This window comes from Mirounga angustirostris, unplaced genomic scaffold (assembly GCF_029215605.1).
Source record: "Mirounga angustirostris isolate CCGP_5_RB_7025 unplaced genomic scaffold, mMirAng1.0.hap1 SCAF_5, whole genome shotgun sequence".
NCBI classification, from domain to species: domain Eukaryota; kingdom Metazoa; phylum Chordata; class Mammalia; order Carnivora; family Phocidae; genus Mirounga; species Mirounga angustirostris.
In genome coordinates, this window is record NW_026991713.1 from 51,805,827 (window position 1) to 51,828,884 (window position 23,058).

General features: G+C 40.1%; 1 protein-coding gene across 22 annotated transcripts in view; it reads right to left on the reverse strand.

The window, feature by feature from the left end:
• Nucleotides 1–23,058, reverse strand: part of SRGAP1 (SLIT-ROBO Rho GTPase activating protein 1) — a 316,037-nt gene that overhangs the window by 169,644 nt on the left and 123,335 nt on the right. For all 22 annotated transcript variants that reach the window (XR_010411473.1, XR_010411472.1, XR_010411471.1 and 19 more), the window contains exons 2-3: nucleotides 12,596–12,791; nucleotides 7,222–7,384 (exon numbers count right to left, since the gene is read on the reverse strand). Coding sequence is in view for 13 of the 22 variants with exons in the window: in XM_064590954.1 (XP_064447024.1) it covers nucleotides 7,222–7,384; nucleotides 12,596–12,791 (359 nt within the window). In the remaining 9 variants the exon portion in view is untranslated. The remainder of the gene's footprint in view (nucleotides 1–7,221; nucleotides 7,385–12,595; nucleotides 12,792–23,058) is intronic.

Below are 23,058 nucleotides of genomic sequence, written 5' to 3' on the forward strand. Positions count from 1 at the left end.
GTCCAAGTTTGCTCATGTCAGGTTTTCAATTCTATCACTTTCCAAGGAGACATACATATATCACCTGTTTAGTGTCCTCTTTAAAAATCTTTAATAAAGCTTCTGAACTGATGATGGTGAAAGCTATTATCTAGTAACTCACCTGCTAAATTTATAGCCAGGTCAATCACACGTGTCCTTTTGTCGCTAATAAAGGCAACAACATCAGTGCAAGAACAGCAGCACCGACAACTGTTAATTTTTAAGTACTCTGTACTAGCCACACTGGTAAGTGACTTACAAATGCAAATTAAAAACATCTTCTCCAGTATTTCAGAAAATTTCATCACTGTAAGACATCAGAGTTTAGTTTTGACTTACTTCCAGAAAAATGAGCTAGCCATAGTCAATAAAACTCGAGAGAACCAGATAGTAGTGTTTGCTTGAACTATTCACACTTATTTATCCAGGTCCCATCAATAATTAAACTGTCCCCTGATGCCACCAGCATTCCATTTAATTCTTCTGCTACACTGCACTGAAATGCTCTGAAAAAAGTTCCTCTTGTTATATTATTTATTACTATTGCACTAGCATCCGAAATTACATCTGGTAGCTCTCTGCTAATAAAATAGGAAATTTATTTTTCAGGAAATGGATTACTCATTGGTAAATCACAGCTATGACCATCTTTACTCCAAAAAGGCAAAAGATAAAAATTCATCCAAAGCATGATATTCTAATACCACTCTTTAACCTAACAATTCTACTTCAAGGAATATAGCATAAGAAAAAACACTATAGGGGCGCCTGGGTGGCTCAGTCGTTAAGCGTCTGCCTTTGGCTCAGGTCATGATCCCAGGGTCCTGGGATCGAGTCCCGCATCGGACTCCCTGCTCAGCGGGAAGCCTGCTTCGCCCTCTCCCACTCCCCCTGCTTGTGTTCCCTCTCTCGTTATAACTCTCTGTCAAATGAATGAATGAATGAATGAATGAATGAATGAATGAATGAATGAAGAAAGAAAGAAAGAAAAAAGAAAAGAAAAAACACTATAGATGTGTGAAAGCTTGAAGTGTCCAACAACAGGAAAAGAACATGGCCATGCAGATAGTGAAACACTATGTGGGCATGAAGTATCCTGTTTTAAAGGCTTATTTCCAGACATGGGAAATGCTAACAAATTTTACATGAAAAGGGCAAGTTCCCAAGCTATCTGCAACAAAATCTCAAATTCTGTAAAATATATGTATGTTTGCATACTACACGAATATGTTTATACATACAAATACTTTTGAAAAGATATAGCCCAAGATATCAACCACAGGTAGTGTTAATATGGAGAATTATTTCCATTTTTTAATGTTTTCTAAATTTCTACAATGAATATATATTTTTATATTCAAAAAGAGACTCTTTCATATACAGATTGGTAGTTTTCAGATTTTTTAAAACTTATGGAACTTTTCTTTAAAAAAGGTTAGAGTGTTAGAGATCTGTTGTAGAGTGGTATCTTTTACTGACTTATATTAAAGACTGAATGTTTTCAATGGTCTAATTGACAATGCAACATTTTTTCCCTAGGAAATGTTTTTGTTTTCTTTCTTTTCATACTGGGGTATTGAAATAGAATATGATTGGCCTTGATCAAAATAGAAAATGAATACAAATTTCCAAATTTTACTAGTAATGTCTCCTTCCTTCAGATTGGGCCACACAATCAATGATACCCAAGGTATCATTAATTCCTGTGTGTCTGATAACCTACAGCATTTATGCCAAAGTGGAGTAATTCTTGGTGGTCTGGGACCAGTCTCTGCTGCTTTGAATCCCTGCCTATAACTGGATGATGGGCAGATTTTGCTGCCTCACCCAAAACTGTCATTCTTCAGATTTTCGTAAGAAATGAATAGGGCCAAGACCATAGTGTCCCAATTCTAAGAAGTGTCTTACCTATGCACTGAATAACATCTCCAGTTACCATGGAAAAATACCAACAGAGTCACCACAGTAACTCTGAACTAAGACGTATGGGCAAAGACAAAATACATACCCACTAGCCTGGCTCTACAATTTATATCTTTGAGTCTTATTTCCTCCTCCCTGAAATGTGAATTATAATACCTGTTCACGGGCAGCACACGTGAACAAACTGTGAAAAATGCAGAGCACAGTGCTTGGTGCACAGTTAAAATTCAGTAAGAGGGAATGTACAGATGTCATTATGATTGCTGAAGAAATAAACTTATACTTGTACACATATTTATGCAAACCAAGGAAGGACAAAAACATGAATACTCTGAAAACAATCCATGGGGAAATGATAGACTTGAAGATAATTTAAAACACACAAAGATAACTTAGCATATTCAACTGCTACCATTTTACTGTGTTCCCTCTAAACTACACACTTCTATTAACATTCTTAAAATTGGGAAATAAGATCATGTGATAAGGTGCTTAAATAAAGTGATTACTGCAAGCTGGCTGTGTCCTTTCCTGCAATTATGACTGCTGACATTAATTACATTTTTATGTGTAGCACATGATCTGCACATTTTCTGGCTGCAGCACCAAACCAGATGCAGGACACTCTCTTTCAGCATAAGTAATGGAAAGAAGGCAGCAAAATCCCATCACTTTGGGAGGCAGGGCTGGAGAACAGGGCAAGAAACACCTCGCCACCTCTTGTTCTTTGGGAGAGAAACAAGGGCTTGTAATGAAACAAACCCATGTGTACCAGGAGGCTCCAATTCCCGACCTTCTCCTAAAAAGGGCAAGCAGAAGGTAAGAGAGTAAAAGCAGAATCCTGCCCTGTCCATATCAAACAGAGGGTCTGGAATTGAATAACTCTTACTGTTGAATGAAGGAAGAAATCAGTGAAGCCTCCTCAAAGTTAAGACTCTCCATGTGAAATAGCTGGGGGGGGCTTCAGAGGCCCGGGGTGGAGGTGGGGGGTGTTGACTAACACAGGTATTCACTGGGTTATTCCCCGATTTCCCACTCACTGATGAAATGTGAGAACCAAAATTTTAATTTGGCTACAAGCAAGGACATCGGGAGGACATTTCCCAGAATGTGCTTACAAATATGGTTTGGAACTTCCTAAGTGATATACCAACAATGTGTAATGATCTGGATGTGTTCATCACAGATGTGCCATATATTCTCCTTAGAATGAGGACACATTTAGTATAATGGCTTGAGGAAACATTTAGTATAAGGGTACAGAATAAGGGTTTAGAATACAGACAACAATAAAGATAATAGCTAAAAATTACCTAGGACTTGTTAAGTCCAGACACTGGGCTAAGTGGCTTTTCACGGATGACTCAGGAATCCTCCATACAATTATCTGAAATAGGTTACTATGTCTACTTTACAGATGCAGAAACTAAGGCCTAAAAGGTTTACAAATACTCCCAAGTCCACACAGATACTAATAGTGACAAAGCCAAGATTCATAACCCAAAATATCTGATTTCAGAGCCTAAAAGATGAACCACTATGTTATTCTGACCAACAGGATTCATTTACAGTTCGAAGGGCCTAAATCTGAAATAATCAATATATGAATAATTGGGAATTGTTTTTTAAAACACTTTTCACCGTTTATACCTGCTGAAAACTCTAACTAGCTCTGACGTGATTAAAATTTAAGTTTTAGGGCACCTGGGTGGCTCAGTTGGTTAAGCGACTGTCTTCAGCTCAGATCATGATCCTGGAGTCCTAGGATCGAGTCTCGCATCAGGCTCCCCCTTTCATACTCTCTCTCTCTCTCTCATTCTCTCTCTCTCAAATAGATTAAAAAAAAATCTTAAAAAAATTTTTAAGTTTTAAAGCTATTCCCTACATGTATGCATGGTATAAGTGTCTTCCTATTATGTCCATTTGGCAACAAAAAACATTCCTAGAATTACCTGCTCCAGACTCTTGATTTGACAGAACAGTTTGGGTAAAAGGATTTTCTACTGGCTAGACTGAATACAATACAGCTACGTAAGAGGCTGAACCTGTCATGCACCCAGCGTCCATCTGGATCTCCATACAGACATGGGGATATTTTTTAAAAATGAGGAAGTCTCAAAATCCTCTCCCAAGAAAGACAAGCATTGTGCTAAGGACTCCAAAATAGTTCTAAAGGTCACTTCAGACTAGCTCTGATCATTTCTTTCCATTCTGATAGAAAATATACTTCTGGAACCATCATAATGGAAGAAGAGCTGGACTGAAGAGAAAGGTTTGGTAATCAAAAAAGGAAAGAAAAAAAAGGCAGAAACGACTAGTCTTGCTTTTTAATCTAAAGGGACCTAAAGTTCTCCTGACTCGATAGATATGGATTTAGCTTTCTGTTCTTTTAAAAGACAAATGTGTCCTAGTGGGCTGATCTGGCTTCTCAATAAGCTCAAATCTCTCCCTTTTGCCCTCTGCCTCTTGTACTTTCTCTTTCCAGCAATAATATATGGAAAAGTGGGCTGTGTAGTGTGCTGGGTTTGCTTGAGAAAGGTAGTATTTGACACCTGTAATTGTAATGACTAACTCTCCAGCTGGTTGGCAATGGTTAGAAGACTGTTCACCCCACTAAATGCCAAAGCAACCAGGAGTCCCCTATAAACAGCATTCCAAGAATTGTAATTCTTTTGAGTCCCAGGAAGCCTGGAAAGAAGAGACCTTCTCCGGAGCAAACAAGCAGGCGTGTGTGTGGTGTGTGTGGTGTGTGTGTGTGTGTGTGTGTGTGTACACATTTGCGTGTTTACTGTACATTCCCCAGACTCTTTCTTCAAGAGCCAAGAACTTATTCCCCCAACAATTGGGAAACTGGCTGCTGGCTGCTGAAACTCACAGCTGATCCCTCTTAGAGATTTACCCTTGGGAACCACCCTCCACCAAAAGGAGCTGCTTCACCCTAAGATTACTCAGCCCCTCCCCAAGGGTAGCTCAAATCCAATGGCTGTAAAACAAAGGCGAGGCCTCCTTGTCTGGGTATGACACAACTCCAAAGGACCATCCTAGCTCCAGAGCTGCCTGAGGTTCAGCTTCTCCCCCTCTGCCCCATCCTGCCTTACCCACTCCCTTCAAGAGTGGACAGCACTCTCTTGAAGCTCTTGAATCATTTCCCAGGATCGCAAAGCAAGTAAGCAGAAGAGCTGGCATTCAAATCCAAATCTCTTTGACTCTCAGTCGCAGGTTTCTACCAACTTTATCAAGCCCTAGACTTTGATTTACAAAATACACATCCTTACATCTTAGCAAGACATACAAAGCCCCTTTCTGTAACAACCGTCCTTCCTACCCTCACATCCCATCACTCAACTCCCATGTGACCCTGGCCCAGTGACATCAAATTCTTTGCTGAACATGTATTACTGCTTTCCCTGGAACACTTGTCTTTGTCTGCTTGATGACCACTTCCTTCTCCTACAGGTCTCACTCCAAGTACTCCCTCTTCTGTGAAGAATTTCCTGACCCCCCAGGAAGGTAGTAGATCTTCAGCTTTGAGCTCCCACAGCGGGTTGTGTTTCCCTTAGCCTGGTAACTGTTAACTACCATAATGAGTTCCATGCAAGCAGGGACATGTCTTTTAACTCCGCTTCCTCAGGCATTTTGAAGATGTTCTGTTGAATAGATAAATGAATGAATTCGACTGAGGTGCTGGCTGAGACGCCCTGGCTGAACGGATGGCAGCCTTCCCACGACTAGAAGCAGCACATAGCGTCATCCAAATTTGGAAAGAATGTGACCTTCTTGAGCACGAGGGCTGGTTTTTGTCCTCTATGTAGCTTTCCCAAGACCTACTACCATCTCCTGCTCATAGAAGATGCTCAAAAGGCCCCAGTGAACTAAATGAGGCTTTGGCTGAAAGGGCTGACATCTGAGAAAATCACTTTCATGGCTCCATAAACTATTTTTCAAATTTCTATTTTTTAAGATACATTGGAGGCTTTCTCTACCTGTTCTCTCTCTCTTTTTTTAAAAAGATTTTACTTATTTATTTGACAGAGAGAGACACAGCGAGAGAGGGAACACAAGCAGCGGGAGTGGGAGAGGGAGAAGCAGGCTCCCCGCGGAGCAGGGAGCCCGATGCGGGGCTTGATCCCAGGACCCTGGGATCATGACCTGAGCCGAAGGCAGACGCTTAACGACTGAGCCACCCAGGCGCCCCTCTACCTGTTCTCTTTTTAATAGGTTCTCCGAAAAAAATTTTTTAAGTTCCTCCTTTGTTTGAAACATTCAATTTTTTTTTTTTTTTTCCTATTTCACAGAGCAAAAGAGGACCTGGAGTTTGCTGAATTCCATTTCTGGGTCAGAAATAGAACCTAACGTGGACAGATCAAACACAGCTAAGAGGTTTTCCAGCTGGCCTGCTTAACACTACATCTTTGTTTTCAAGGGCTCCTTTGAAACATAAATATGTCATTAAACTACAAGGTGGGGTTTTCCCCCCCACTTTCTGAAACTAATGCTTACTTATGGAATAGAGTATAGATATTGGTAGAGGCCCCACACAACACTAGCACAACGCTGAGGAGAGGTGGGGAGAACCCCTGTCCTACAAACATAAAAACTGAAAGCAAGTCTTACTGGGCGAGTAGCTGCATTCCCCACACAGGATATGGTCCAATTCTGTGACTGTTCTCAACAGCAATGAAATTACCGAGAGCTGGCTGAGAGTAGTAACAATGATAAGGCTTAAAAGCCCAGCTCCTATTTTGTAAATGGATTTGGGAAGGAGGAAGCTCTCTGGCATGTAAAAGCCTGAATTTTCTGTGCCCTGTGGGATTTTCTTCATGTCATCCTCTTACCACCTCCACTGCTAGTCTGTGGAGAGCAAAGAAAAAAACCATGATAACATTTTCCCAAGAGAGCAGCACATCTGGTTATCCTGTCCTTCCCAAGTGTCTGATCATGTGTGAGCCAAACCACCAAATCTAAGGCTTTTCCCCTCTGGTTTGATTTTTCCTAACTGCAGGCAATGTGTTCCTAAGGTCGGAGGGGCAATCCGCAGGTACATCTCATTTCACAATTTTGCTCACATTGTTCAGGTCGCAGATTCAGCGACTTACAGCTCTATACGTATGCTGCGCAGGTTAAACTTTTTATTCTGTGTCTTTAAAATACTCCTCTTTTAGCTAAAACTCATGGAGTACAATTAAGGAACGAAGGGACCAATCCCTTCTCAGTCGTGCTAATGGTTAACAGGGGTTATGGGAAAGCATACGGCAGCAGGATTGAGATGGAAAGTACCTTTTTAAACATCCTGGTCGAATCCTCACTTATCTGCATGAACCGCATAATCACATTGTTCAGATAGATGTCACTCAAAGTTGCATGGTCTTTGCTCTCTCTTCTCACTTGGTTCAGAAGCAGATACCAGCAGTTCACTGGAGACAACAAGTTTTGGTCTTTCCTGAGAAGTGAAGAAAAACAAAATTACCATCAATTTCAAAGCTGCCCGAACCACCTGAGGGAAGTCACCAAGGCCCACGAGGAGCCACAACAGATGGGTATTGTTGCTCTTCTTCCTACTCAGGGCATTGCTCAGAGCTCCTCAACAGCCAACAGAACAGTCTTCTATGCCAGGATGGCGGAAAGCTTGGAAGGAAAAACTTGGACCAAGAATACCAGTCAAAACCCACACTCCTGACAAGGGCCAGGGGACCTTGGGATACACAGTCATCAGGCATGCTTTCAGCTTTAAACACCCCATTGTGAAGAAAGTAATTTATATTTACATAAAAATCTACTGACTACTGTCTCACAGACTGTGGTTCGCCACTGCACACAGAGTCTGCTTTGAGTGTCCAGTCTGCTGCTGGAAAAGAGATTTGGCTAGGTATGCTTTCCATGGAACATACATTTGAGGATTATTTATTAATCCCCTGATATATAAACTCCAGCTTCCCAAAAAGTGTTCCGGGGAATCACAACTTTACAACGTTGTTGGAAGGCTCATGAACAGAACCAAGAAGTTTACTGGCTTATGACTTGTCATTAAACTGTTTCACATTTGTAACTACACTTTGTTTTATTCTAATATTTCATTTTATTTTTTTAAGTAGGCTCCACACCCAGCATAGAGCTTGAACTCACAACCCCAAGATCAAGAGCTGCATGCAGCCAGGCGCTCCTACTTGTTTTATTCTAGATAATAAAGCTAAATATAAACAACAAAAGACGACTTGTAAAAAATCTTAAAGAAAACCTCCAAATAAAACCAGTAACTACCTGGGATGTTACTGCTTCAAAAAAAAAAAGTACAATGCTTTCTTTTTTAATCTAACTGGAAAATGACGAAAAGGCACCGGAAGGCTTATCCTAACTCAGGGACACGACAGCCATGTGTATCAGACATGTTATCCTACTATTCACGATCACTTATGACTCTGAATATTAATTAAGTTAGGAAAGAAATCATTAAGTCAGCTCTTTCTGCCTGTAAGTTCCTCAGATTCAGGATGTGATACTGAATCAAGTCAAGATGCTCTGCAGAAGAAAGAGGAAGTAGAGGACGGAAGCGGAAGCAGGAATAGGCGCGGGGGGAACGTCCTCTTCTGGGGTCCTAGCACTGGCCCACACTAGAAAAGCCTCCTGGCAAACTAGAATTACAGCCCAACCTAGAGAACCTCCTTTTTGTCTCAAAGCCATCAAGTAAGGGGCACTCGTTCTACGGCAGACAAGAGCCCTTCTACTGACATTCTCTATCCAGTCAGCCCAAGAGATAAAGATCACCTTATTATATTGACTTTTATGTATGTCCTTTATGCTGAAAGGATATGCTCCCAAGAATACATTCTTTGAGAGCATTTCCTACTTTGACAACATTTCCTATGTTTTTATATCCTGAGTACCCTCCCCATGGTAAGCATTAATAAATGTTATTTCACTCACTGGATAAACACATTATTGCCTTAATAAGTGATAACAATACCAACAACAATAATAGCATCAGCTAGGGCGCCTGGGTGGCTCAGTTGGTTAAGCGACTGCCTTCGGCTCAGGTCATGATCCTGGAGTCCCGGGATCGAGTCCGCATCGGGCTCCCTGCTCAGCGGGGAGTCTGCTTCTCCCTCTGACCCTCCTCCCTCTCATGCTCTCTGTCTCTCATTCTCCCTCTTGCAAATAAATAAAATCTTAAAAAATAATAATAATAATTAAAAAAAAAATAACAGCATCAGCTATCAGGCACTGAGCACCTACTCTAAGAAATACTACACAAGAGCACAGAATATGGATCTATACTGTCCAAGTTCAAATTCCAGAACTACACTTACTAGCTATGTGATCTTGGCTAAATTATCTAAACTTCTCTCTGCCTCTGTAACTTCATTTGGAGAATGGGTAAAATAACAGTATTTATAAGATTCTTATGAGGATTATTTCAGTTAATATATGCATATTTTAATGCTTACTATAATGCCTTAGATCCATAATGAGTGCTCTACAAAGTTAGCTATTTTTATTTAGTGGCTGGTCTAAAGACTTTACATACAGTAACTCTACATAATCCTTACCACTACAATTTAAGGCAGAAATTCTTTGTATCCCCTCTATCAGTGAGAGAAGTGAAGCTTAGCGAAGCATGCTGATTTGATGATTTGCTGTTGAGACCAAAGCTAGTATCAGAGTCTTTGAGCCGAGGAAGGCTGATATAAGCCTTGGTCTTCTCTCCGTGTCAACTTTAAGCTAAGGACTTTCTACATAATGAGCAACCCAAAGCTGAGTACTGTGCCCAAGACTTAACATTTGTTTGGTGGAGAGGAGAAGAAACACTGAGTGCATAACCCATGCCGGCTATCAATCACATCAAGGACTTCATCATGTTTCTCATTTAATCGTCATAAAATCTCATTTTAAAAGTTAGGAAAACAAGGCTCAGAAAGGGTAAGCAACTTGACCAAAACCACACAGCAAAGCCAGTATTCACATCAGGTCTGGCTCTTTCATAAAGTCCGTCCTTGATTTTCTTCATACTCTTGATTTGTCCTTTCTGTAGATTTATTAACCATCTTACCTTCATTCCCATATTCAATAAACTTACCCAAGTCAAAGAAAATTCCAAACGGTTTACCTTTTGACAAAACAAGTCAACAAACTGGGATAAAGAAAAGAGGGCAGCTGAAGCCCTAAGGGATCAGACTAAGGTGCATGGCCCCATACCAGTTTTCAGTTCACAACCGATTACCAAGTGCACCGAAGACATTCAAAAATACTTACTGAATGGATGAATGAGCTGTCTTCTTACTTGTAATCACTTTAAAAAGGGACAGTTACTATAATACAGTATTGGCTCCAGTCTCCTTTCCAGCTCTAGCCTCTGTCAGGTACATTGGACATCTGTCCACCCTGGGAACCATCACTAAGATTTATTTCTATGCTGGACCAACATGAGAAGTTAGCCATAAAAAAGTATTCCCTATCTAGAATTGTTCTGCATTTGCTTCTGCAAAAGTAACTGGGGATACTGCCCACCCTACTTTTTAGGTAGGATCCAAGGCCATAGAAGGGTATAAAAGAAAACAGTAAGCCAATGGTGAAGACAAAGACGGGCTTCTCTGCAACCCCCTCCAGTCTGCAGCTCAGCCTGAGCAGACAGGCCTCCTTGTTGTTACAAGGGGGTAGGTGGTTTTCTGTTTTACCAATGCACTAAGATAGCAGTTATGCTGGTCCCGATTTTAGGCTGGGGTGCAGTGCAATAGGGTTGGTGGTAGGAAGCCTTCAGTCCCACCTCTCTACCTTGAACAGGCCTCACCTTCTGCCCCACATGGGACTAAAGGGTAGGGATAAATGTCCACTTGAGTTTTCAGCTCCTTCTTCCTTTTTTGGCCCCTGGAAATTTCCCTTACTTTCCTATGAGTTCAGTTACACATTTAAAATGATGTCTATTATATTTTAATCAGCATTTCTGGGAGTTTTATAGCAGAAATACTTTTCAGATTACCTAGTCTATTGTATTTCCAGAAAAGACTGTGTTGCCTTTTAAGTATCTCCTAGACAAGTCTATTTCTTTCTCCCTGCAGTATTGCTAGTTCACACCATTACTGTGAGAACCCCCTACATGGTCCTCCCTCCCTCCACTATAGCTCCTTCTAGTCCACAGTCCTATCTATAGTCTTTGTCATCATTTTAAAATGCAGGTCTGCGGGGCACCTGGGGGGCTCAGTCAGTGAAGCGTCTGCCTTCGGCTCGGGTCGTGATCCCAGGGTCCTGGGATCGAGCCCCGCATTGGGCTCCCTGCTCATCGGGGAGCCTGCTTCTCCCTCTCCCTCTGCCTGCTGCCCCCCGCAACTTATGCTCTGTCAAATAAATAAATAAAATCTTCAAAATAAAATGAAATAAAATAATACAATACAATACAATAAAACATGGGTCTGAGCTGGTCATTCTTCTAATTAAAACTCTCCTAAGGCTTCTCATGCCCTCAGGACAAAGTCCAAACTGTGGAGTGTGATCTACAGGCCTCCCGGATCTGCACAATTTACACCTGGAGCCACACTGCTCACCGCCTCACTACTCACTCCCACCCAACTGCTTCTGTTCCGTAAAACTGCCTTACACCCCTTCCCTTCTACTCCCTGATGCAGGTTGTTCCCCTTGCCTGGAACATCCTGCTCTGGGCCCCTCAGCTTGCCAACTAGTCCTTCATGTCTTCACTTACGTATCACTTCCTCCGGGACCTTTCTCAGACCGTCCCTTCCCCACCTCCACTATAAAATGGATTTCCATTGGGTCTGTCTGTGGCATCCTGCACTTACCCTGTCACAGTACTTGTATTCTCCATTAAAGTTGCCTGCCTACTTGTGTCTGTCTTTAGGATCTAAATTACAAAGTAAATTTCATTATCAGAAAATCTGTATTTTTTTAAATAAAGGATGTACATTTAATTCAAAGGTTTTTTTTTTTTTTTTTTTAATTAATTCAAGGTTTAACTGCACTTGGTCATAAGCATTTTACTAAAGCTCCTTGTTTTAAGTCAGTCTCAACTGGAGTGACCACAAACATGATTGGGGTGTAGGGAGCTAAATATGCTCCCTACTGCTTATTTTCATACAAAATCACTACAGAAATCCTGAGGTCTTTGAAGAAGCAGCCATTTTAAATGTGCCCACTGAAATATCTACCTGTAGAGACCAACTCCCACTTTTCTGTAATCAGTAATTTTATGAACACACTCTGTTTCTTATTTATAAAATTATCCAGGGACGCCTGGGTGGCTCAGTTGGTTAAGCGGCTGCCTTCGGCTCAGGTCATGATCCCAGGGTCCTGGGATCGAGTCCCACATCGGGCTCCTTGCTCAGCAGGGAGCCTGCTTCTCCCTCTGCCTGCCTCTCCCCCTGCTTGTGTTCTGTCTCTCTCTCTGACAAATAAATAAATAAAATCTTAAAAAAAAAAAAAATTATCCACAAATATACATTTATTGGAAAGAAAAAATGTCAAGAGAACACTTTTAAAATGTGATACATTGATGCTCATAAATTATAAATGCAGAGTTGCTTTTACCTATGGGGATATGCTAATCAACAGCTTCTCAGACAAAGATGCAAAATTCTAAAACCAAGAAGGGTGGTAAGAAGGTAGGCTATCACCTTGGAAAGAAGAATTTGAGTCAAGTCTCTCTTACTTGTACTGCTGGTGATCCTTAGTGCTTCTTGTTTTTGCCATGAACCTTTCTGCTAACTTCTCTAGGTTCCGAGAATATTCCGTCTCAATTTCAGCTTTTTTCCGGAAGAAATCCTGCAGGTCCTGGAGAAGCTGAACTCTCATCTCTGTTTGCTGTTCCAGGCATTTTTGCTGTTCTACCAGCTGAGCTCGAATTTCTAAGGAAAGAAGAGAATCCATTTGACGATTTTGTGAAAGTTAGTGCTGGTAATGAATCCTATTATACATTTAGCTCTGTATTGGACCTTTATGAGATTGCTAGGTCTAGACTGGTTCTTTACATAATCTGCTGACCTTTTAAAAGAATGAGACAAGTCCCAGGAAGGAATGTCAGAAATTAGAACAGAAACATGGGTTACATTTGCAATGCCACAAGCATGCATGGAGTCATGAGGGCAAAAAATGAAAGCCTTTAAGATAACAATTCATAACATGCGACATGTTTGGGGTGCTGCATACATTGTAATTTTTTCAACAGCATTTTATCTCAACTATCCCTTTTGAGTTTGAATGGCAAAGATGCGAGCATCATTTCTTCCAGACTTCTGAACCACCATGTATTTGCCAGTTGGCACAGACAGACACTGACATCTGGTAATTTGTATTTAGTGCATAAATTTCTAGTTTGTAAAACACGTAGCTTCTGGATTTATAGGGATGCCGTGCCTGAAAATAATTTCTCTATCCAAATAATCCATTCATCAATCGAGTCCTCAGATTCCACTTTATTACTCTATTCACAACATCAAAGGCTCTTCACCTGACCTTCACTTTTTACACATTGTTCAAACTAATAGCTCTACTGACACATGTAATCCTGAAAAGAATCCTTTGATGATTTTAATACATTAGGAAGGTGACGGTTAGTCTTTCACTGATTTAGGAAAAACACAAAAGCAAAGGCGTGCCATGCAAAACTATCTGTAAATGACTATAACAACGAAACCTGTGTGTTTTGGAAAATGGGACAGGTACAGCAATAACTAGTGACTTATTCTTGTCTGAGACCCAGGGCTAACCTCCAGACAAGAATACTCATACTGGAAAACTTTATTTCATCTTTCCCAGACTCACTGCGTATTCCCTTAAAGTGAGGGCTGAATCTAATTGAGTAGAGTTAATAGAAACCAATGTCCAGGGGCGCCTGGCTGGTTCAGTCAGTGGAGCATGCAACTCTTGATCTCAGGGTTGTGAGTTCGAACCCCATGTGAGTATAGAGATTACTTAAAAATAAAATCTTAAAAAAGAGAGAGAAATCAATGGCCAAATAACATTTAACATTTCCTCAATTCCTTTCTATTATTCTTCAACAGAGAAAGACCAAGCTCACAATATATATGCATACATTTGGCCATGTTTAATCAAGCTCATTAACAGCAGGGTGGTCAAGTTCTCAATGGGGAGTCAGGAAACTTGCTCAATTTAATAATGGATAGCAATAATCAAACACTATTCTACACCCTATTGAAGTAGGTAGGAGTATTAGCCTCATTTTACAAAGAAGGAACTGAGGTTTAAGGAGATTACATACTTTATCCTGCCAAAAAAAGACACAGTAACTATGAAACGAGGCCCTCAATAAGGTCATGTTCCAGGCAACACTGCTTTGGGGAACCCTGGGAAAGGGTAGGAAACATTTCTCAAGTGTCCTTTCCTTGGTTTCTCCACCTCTAGATTGGGGGACCCTATTATTAATCTCATAGAAGTGTGGTGATCACCAGAGTGAAAACATTATTACAGGCTTTTAACCACGATGAACAGCATCTGGTTTTTAGTCAATCAAAGTAAGGGTTTTTCAATACAGTATTATAATCACTATGTCTGGCAAACTCTTTCCCCCACAAATACAGAACTATTTTTGTTTCATGGAGAAAAAAGAAATCAAGGGTGGGGGTATTTCTCATTCAGGAATCTCAGTAAGTCTTTTAAGATTTAGTAATTTTAGCACATCTTGCTGTGCTAAGAGAAAATAAATCAATCGTCTTAGGCTGTCAATTAGGATTTTTTTTTCTTTTAAGCTGCATTAGTGCCAAATAAGAAATAAAAGTGGCCGAGAGTACAGATCTCAAGAGATCTACACAAAAATTCCGTGGGCTTCTTTCTTCAGTCTCATTCTTAGATTTCCTCTTGCTTCCTTCAGTGTTTAAAATCAAGAGCTAGGGCGTTTTGAGAAGGAGGACTGTATCTAAACAGTTAAAAATCTCATCTTTTTTGCAGGCAGTAACTGTTACTTCATATTATCTGTAATTTTCCCATCAAAACAGGACACTGGCAGCATTTTCAAGAAGGAAAATGTGAAGGGACAAAATCTAGGATATTGTTGTGAGAAAGTAAAACATGCTCCAAAAACTGAAGGAGAATTCGTTTGATTACCTCTTTAATTTAGACAAGTTGGGGACAAATGAGGAAAGATTCACAAAAGAAGAACACAAGGAAAAAAAATATCAAGATAAAAGTACTACCATAATACATGTCTTATTAGAAAGAGGAAACCTCTGGGTTCTTTATACCACACCAGAGCCACAAGGCAGGACAATGTCAGAGCAACTCACTTCACTGCACATCCAGTAAGGCTTTATTAATATGACCTCACTCGATGTGATCTAACAGTAAATGGCACTGACAAGTTGAAAAGATTTTTATTTTTTTTTTAATTTTTATTTTAAAGATTTTTATTTATTTGACAGAGAGAGATACAGTGAGAGAGGGAACACAAGCAAGGGGAGTGTGAGAGGGAGAAGCAGGCTTCCCGCTGAGCAGGGAGCCCAATGCGGGGCTCGATCCCAGGACCCCGGGACCATGACCTGAGCCGAAGGCAGACGCTTAACGACTGAACCACCCAGGCGCCCCGAAAAGATTTTTAAATACATGAGTAAAATAAATAGTCATAGCAATTCTGGTCCACCGCTCAGAACAGATCCAAGAAGCCAGTGATGTACTGTGCCCCACACTGGACCAGTTCTTGCAATGGACCACAGGGTGCTACAGGACATAGCACCACTGTCATCCCAGGTACCAAAGAATCATGAGGGCTGGACCTGGTGAAAGCATCACATTAAGGAGTGATTTCAAGAAAAAGTGTGAGTCTTATTTCTGTAGAAGAGATTACAACTTCCCACCCACCTTCTTTAAAGACACTCTTTCAGGATTCTATTAGCTTTTGTGTGTTAGTATTGATCTGGATCATTATTTATTTATTTATTTATTTATTTATTTATTTTTGAGACTCAAGCTTCATTTTAATTTAGCTAACCAAGCCATTATTGAGCTCCTATTTTGTGTTAGGCAGGAGTTACGAAGATTTCTAACAGACAACTCCTTCTGGTAGGAAATACAAATCATAAGTTGATGGTATCAATACATCAGTGCTATAATGAAGAAATGTACCAGGAAGCTATGGAAAGAGGAGCGGACAGTGGCAGACTGTGGAAGAGTCTGGAAGACATAATGCCCTGAAGGATAACTATGTTATAAGATATACAGCTATAACCACCAAGAAAGTGGAAACACAATGCATAGATTAGGAGAAATATTTGCAAATTACATATCTAATAAGGAACTTGGGTCTAGAATATATAAAGAACTCTTACAACCCAATAATAAAAACACAAATAATCCAATTTTTAAAATGGGCAAAGAATCAAAATAGACATTTTCTCCCCAAAAGATCTACAGATGGCTAATAGCAGATGAAATGTGGCTCAACATCATTAGCCATCAGGAAGAAGCAAATCAAAAGCAAATGAGACACCTCTTCACACCTGCTTGGATGGTTATAATAAAAAAGATAAGTTCTGGTGAGGAAGTGGAGAAACTGGAACCCTCGTTTGCTGCTGGTGGGAATGCAAAATGGCACAGCTACTCTGGAAAACAATCTGGCAGTTCTTCAAAAGGTTAAACATAGAGTTAACACAGATTCAGCAAGTTCATTCCTACCTAGGTACACACCCAAGAAAAATGAGAACACAAAAATTTATATACAGGGCGCCTGGGTGGCTCAGTTGGTTAAGCGACTGCCTTCGGCTCAGGTCATGATTCTGGAGTCCCGGGATCAAGTCCCGCATCGGGCTCCCTGCTCGGCAGGGAGCCTGCTTCTCCCTCTGGCCCTCCCCACTCTCATGTGCTCTCTGTCTCTCTCATTCTCTCTGTCTCAAATAAATAAATAAAATCTTAAAAAAAAAAATTTTATATACAAATGTTTATAGCAGCATTATTTATAATAGCTGAAAAGGAGAACAACCTACATGTCCATCAATTGTTGAACAGATAAGCAAAATGTGGTCTAGCCATAAAACGTTACTCAGCCGTAAAAAGGAATGAAGTACTGATTTGTGCTACAACATGGATGAACCTTGAAAATATAACCTTAGTGAATGAAACCAGTCATGAAGGGAAACTGATTACATTATGAGATGTCTGGAAGAGACTAATCCATAAAAAGCGGATGAGTTGTTACCAGGGCTAGAGGAGTTGGGGGGAAATGGGAGGGGATTGCTAAGGGGTGTGGGTTTCTTTATGGGATGATGAAAATGTTCTAGAAGTGACTGTGGTGATGGTTACAAACCTGTGAACACACTAAAAAACAGTGAATTGTACACTTTCAGTGGGTGAGTTAAATGATCTGTGACTTACAGCTCTTATATAAAAAAAGATATACTGCTGTATCACAATTCCATGAAATTTGGGTTGTGGAGACATTTCTAAGAATGATGATAATAGTAATAAAAAAATAACTCCTCATATTTTCATGCCTAGTACTTTTTAGTAGTTAATCAAATTGGACAACATAAGGGCAAGTACTTTAAAATCATGTCTTTGGGGTGCCTGGGTGGCTCAGTCGTTAAGTGTCTACCTTCGGCTCAGGTCATGATCCCAGGGTCCTGGGATCGAGTCCCGCATCGGGCTCCCTGCTCTGCAGGAAGCCTGCTTCTCCCTCTCCCACTCCCCCTGCTTGTGTTCCCTCTCTCTCTCTCTCTCTCAAATAAATAAATAAAATCTTTGGGCGCCTGGGTGGCTCAGTCGTTGAGCGTCTGCCTTCGGCTCGGGTCATGATCCCAGGGTCCTGGGACCAGTCCTGCATCGGGCTCCTTGCTCGGCAGGAAGCCTGCTTCTCCCTCTCCCACTCCCCCTGCTTGTGTTCCTGCTCTCGCTATCTCTCTCTCTGTCAAATAAATAAATAAAAATCTTTAAAAAATAAAAAAATAAAAAAATAAAAAATAAATAAAATCTTAAAAAAATAAAAAAACAAAATGATGTCTTCATGATGGCTCTTGCTTCAGTACTTTTACTTCACCCCAAATTTGTTTGTAAGCCAGAGTAGAAATTTACTAACAGGTAAGCATTCATTGGTGTGTTAATTGCTACAATTTCTAATGGTATAGAAAAGATTTACCTAATAGAACATTAGGAGGGGCTTATTACCATGACTCCCAAACAACTGCATAAAACAGCACAATCTCTTTTAGGCAGAAAAATGCTGTCTCTGAGGAGGCTGTAAGCAGTCATTCCTTAAATCTAGGTCAGGACCTACTAAATAATAATAATGGCCATTTTAACAGGGCTAAAATTTGCTGTTTTTTAAAAAAGGACTTATTTCATTTCTGATCAACCAGAGTGCCACCACAGAAGGAATCAACATTAAAAATCCAACAATAATACACAAAAAGTGTGCTTTCAAACTACTCAATAAATTTGTTAAACAAAATAGAAACAGTTCTTCTAAGCTATAAAAATCTGCTGACAATACTAAATAAAACAGAATTGCCTTGGAAAGGAGGAAACGGAGACATTTCTTCTTATTGCTGATAAAGAAAGGGAAGTCCTAATCCTTGAAATAAATTTGTGTGAGACCACAGAATGATGCATATTTCATGGAAAGATTGAGTCCATGAGACTGGGCTGCTTCTCTAATATGTTACTAAATGACTAGGACTAGTGCATAAAATCGATAGATTGGGTGTGACACTCATGATCGTCCAGCAGATAGAAAGGCAACAATATTTCTAAGTCATCACAAACCATCTCAATTATTTCATAGTCTTGTTTGGTCAGATTTTTCCTTATGATAATTAAAAAAGTATACATTCTATTAGAATTTATCAGTACCTTTACCCAATGGATATAAAGGTATTTTCCCAAATGACAGGTGAGAGCCAATGGAATGTCTCAGAGAAGAACCCAGTGATGCTCTAACTGGTTCCGTCAATTATTCACATGCTTACTGTTCACGTGAATATATATACAATCTTCCAGCTGCTGATTAGCTAACTACCAGGAGCAAACTTCGGTGAAATATGTTTAGGCTAGAAGTTTGGAGCAAAAAAGAAAAAAAAAAAATCCACAAAAGTAAGCAAAGACCATTTCACTAGAAATCCAAATCCAAGATTTATGCTTCTCTTACACTTTGCACAGAAATTAGGTGACATCAATATGGACCCAGACTGGAGTTACAGTGTTATCTATTACAAATCATGGGAGGGGTGCCTGGGTGGCTCAGTCGGTTAAGTGTCCCACTCCTGATTTCGGCTCAGGTCACAATCTCAGGGTCTTGGGATCGAGCCCCACCTGGGGCTCTGTGCTCAGTGGGGAGTCGGCTTGAGATTCTCTCTCTCTCCCTCTGCCCCTTCCCCCCACTGGCGCATGTTCTTTCTCTCTCAAATAAATAAATCTTTTTAAAAAAAAAATCATGGGACATGGGGCAAGTAACTTAACCTCTCAAATTTCACCTTGAGAAATAACAGTCCCATCTCATGAGACTGGTGAGGATTAAATGAGTAGAAATGAAAAGCATGCCTCAATCTGCAAACCACCATGAAAAAGGTAAAGATGCTGTTACTACTAGCATCTGCAGGCTTTCATCGCAAAGATATTCACTGACTGCTTCCTTGTGCCAGGCTCCTTACTAGGGGATAAAGAACAGGCTGAAAGTCATGAGCCCGATCCTCAGTGAGAAGACAGACAATGCAAACAGTGAGAGCCAGTGACCTTCAGGACCTTAAGGTTTGAATGTCAAAGAGCAATAGAGGTGTGCGGAGTAAGTTTCCATGGTTGGGCAAAGGGGTAAGCACTGAGGAGGTGATCCTGAGGTTGACCTGGCAGTTAGCTGATACACACAGGGGGATGGGTACTCTGGGCTGAAGGATTAGCATACTCACCTGCAGGAGGAGGGAGAGAACAAGGAGAGTTATACCAAGGGCTTCTGTGCTGCTGAAACCCAACCCTGGACCGCTAGGGGGTCTGGTTATGGGCCTAGGGCAGCCCCAAGCAGAACACTAAGGAGTACGATTTTATATCTTAGGCCAGTTTCCCAAACTGGTTTGATGGTAAAAACCACCTAGGGTGCTTATTAAAAACACCTGTGTCCAATCCCCTTAGCTGGCTATTTTCATCTTGGTCTGGCAGGACCTGGAACGGAGGATTTTAATTAAGTACCCAGGTGAATCTTTTCATTGGGCAACCAGGAAACACGAGTGAAGAACTGAACAATTCTGAATAAGGAAGATATATAACCAGACTTGCATTCCAGAAAATCACACAAATAACTAAATGAAATGCTAAGCATCCTACACCTCATGAAATAAGAGTTTCTTTTGTAAACTCTATGGTTCCCTGTTTGAATTATGAATTACTAGGCAAAACAAACCAACAATAAAACCCTCACAAGAATGAATGGGATCCATGTTCTCCCCTACCTACGCCTATTATTTTAATTAGTTATGAATCACTCATTTCTGTCATCTGGTGTGGAACTAATGAGTATTTCCATTTAATTTGTTATCAGAAAGCAGAAGCTGATTTTCAACCACATTGTGGAGAAACCTTTACAGCTGTGCTGCCCAATATGGAGCCATTAGTCACACTGAGCGCTTCCAATGTGGCTAGTCCAAACTGAGACAAAAAATACACTCAAGATTTCAAAATCTTCGTATGAAGAAGAAAGGATATAAAATGTCTCACTGATGGGGTGCCTGGGTGGCTCAGTCGTTAAGCGTCTGCCTTCGGCTCAGGTCATGATCCCAGGGTCCTGGGATCGAGCCCCGCATCGGGCTCCCTGCTCAGCAGGAAGCCTGCTTCTCCCTCTCCCACTCCCCCTGCTTGTGTTCCCTCTCTCGCTGTTGTCTCTCTCTGTCAAATAAATAAATAAAATATTTTTAAAAAAGTCTCACTGATAATTGTTAATGCTGACATTTAAAAATGTAGATATTGGGAAAAAACTCTGGACATTGGGTTATAGAAAAGACATTATTAAAATTAACTTCACCTGTTCATCTGCTTCTCTTCACTTTTTAAAATGACTATTAAAAAATATAAAATTAGAAATGTGGCTCATCTATATAACAAAGCTCCTCTAGGATATGAGTACATTAGCAACTAAGTTTCTCATAGGTGGAATCTGCAGTGTGGAGTTCTCACCAGAAAAGGTTTTTGAAGAATTAGCAGGCTTGATCAGAAGACAGAACTTAAGCATAATGCATATACGGGGTAGAATACAGAGTAGCAAGACACAGTTGCAGTTAGAAGTGTGACCTTGGAGGAGTAACTATTTCTTTGGAATCCTCAACTGCAGAATGGTTACTAATTATAGATGCCATATTCCCCCTTCCAAAGACAATGAAAGGTTTTAACAAGAAATGAAGACTTTCTCATCTTGTAAAGCATTGTTTTGGCTGATTATCATAAAATGTGTAATGAAAAAGGAAGAAAAACGTCCTAGACTTGATAATATTGACTACATAGGCTAAAGGACTTTCAGAAAAGAAAAGATCATGGGCCAATGGAGGTTATTATCATCAGTGACAGCTTCAGAGGGCATTGGCCCTGTACAGCCTTTAAAGATATGCAGGATTTGGAAGGCTGTGCAAATTTGGGGAATGGAAATGTAGTTCCTTAAAGTAAAAATGAGATTTTTGACACTCTAGCCCAGAAGAGTTAGGTTCTAGGAAAGGAAGCTTCGGGTGGCTGGACCAAATGTAACCTTCCAGGTTACTGCCTCATGGAAAATATAACTCCCTAGTCTTTCTACTTCTAAATTATGAGATCACCAACAATTCAAGCTAACTAAATAGCATAGACATATATGAAATCAGGTTGCTTCCATTCTAAGCTGAAAACCACGATCTCATCCTAGAACTCTAGAGATGGTTAGCATATTTGCAGGGGAGAATTATGACAAAACCTTTTGGAATAAAACAAGGTAACTGTCCTCTCAGTACAGTTAGTTAATCCTCATTGTTTTGGATATAAAAGTAAAGTCAGTTTCACAACATTTCTGACATTCTTAAAGAGAGGTTGTTTCCACTTTTCTAAGTTTTCATTACAACATCTTCATTTGAAAGGACATTAACCTCATTTAGAATAAAAGCTTAGTACAAAAGCATCAGTTTTCATAGCTTTTGAGAGCCAAATATTTTATTTTAGCCTAGATAACATTTTCAGGTGAAGTATGGAAAACAAATCTGCAGCTTTTTTTTTTCCCCCAACGAAAACTAGCTAGCCAGGATAAAAGGCAATAACTTAAGGGGATCAATTATTGCAGTTTAATACATTGCAGGAAAGGCCAGTTTAAGGAAGTAGAGATCTGAATGATTCACTATCATGTCTGTATTTGGAATGCACAAGAGGTAAGATTTCATTAACTTCCCCATAATTAAGCAAGGACATTTCAGACCGTATTAGTAGATTGATTTTTACTACCAGAAAAAGACCATGCGTGAAAATCACTGATCCGTAGAGAGTACAAGGATTTACATTTTGGAATGGCTTGTGTTGCTGACCTTTCAAAGGTTCAAGGCATTCTCTAGATGTTGACTTTCTTTCCGGATATAATTCAACATGAAGTCTCACGGAATAAATAGAAAAGCTTGCACATTTTTTTTGGAATAAGTTTTAAGAATGAAAAACTTCTATTAAAGTAGTTTAAATTTTTTGTACTGAGTTACTTGCAAATTGAGGTCCCCCTCCCTTTTTAAAGATTTTTAAGTAATTTCTACACCCAACATTGGGCTCGAACTCACAATCACGAGATTCAAGAGTCACATGCTTTACTGATGGAGCCAGTCAGGCGCCCCAAATTGAGCTTTTTCAAATCAAGGCTCTTCTCCTTATTGCAGTAATTACAATTTTAAAGTGTACAGTTTAGCCTCCCAAGCAATTTACCATTTACATGGTAAACACCAGGAGAATATTTATTGAGTTCCTACTATGTTCCAGATTCTGTGATAGATGCTTGATATAGCTTAGCTCATTTAATTTTTACAGCAATCACATTATGTAGTGCCTCCATTAAATAGATGAGGATATCAAAGTAGAGAGAGGTTATTTTGTCCAAAGTCACACAATTATTAAGTACTAAAGCTTGGATTTCCATTCAGGTTTGTCTGATTCCAAAGCTCATGATACAATATTATAATGTCCAACAATTACACA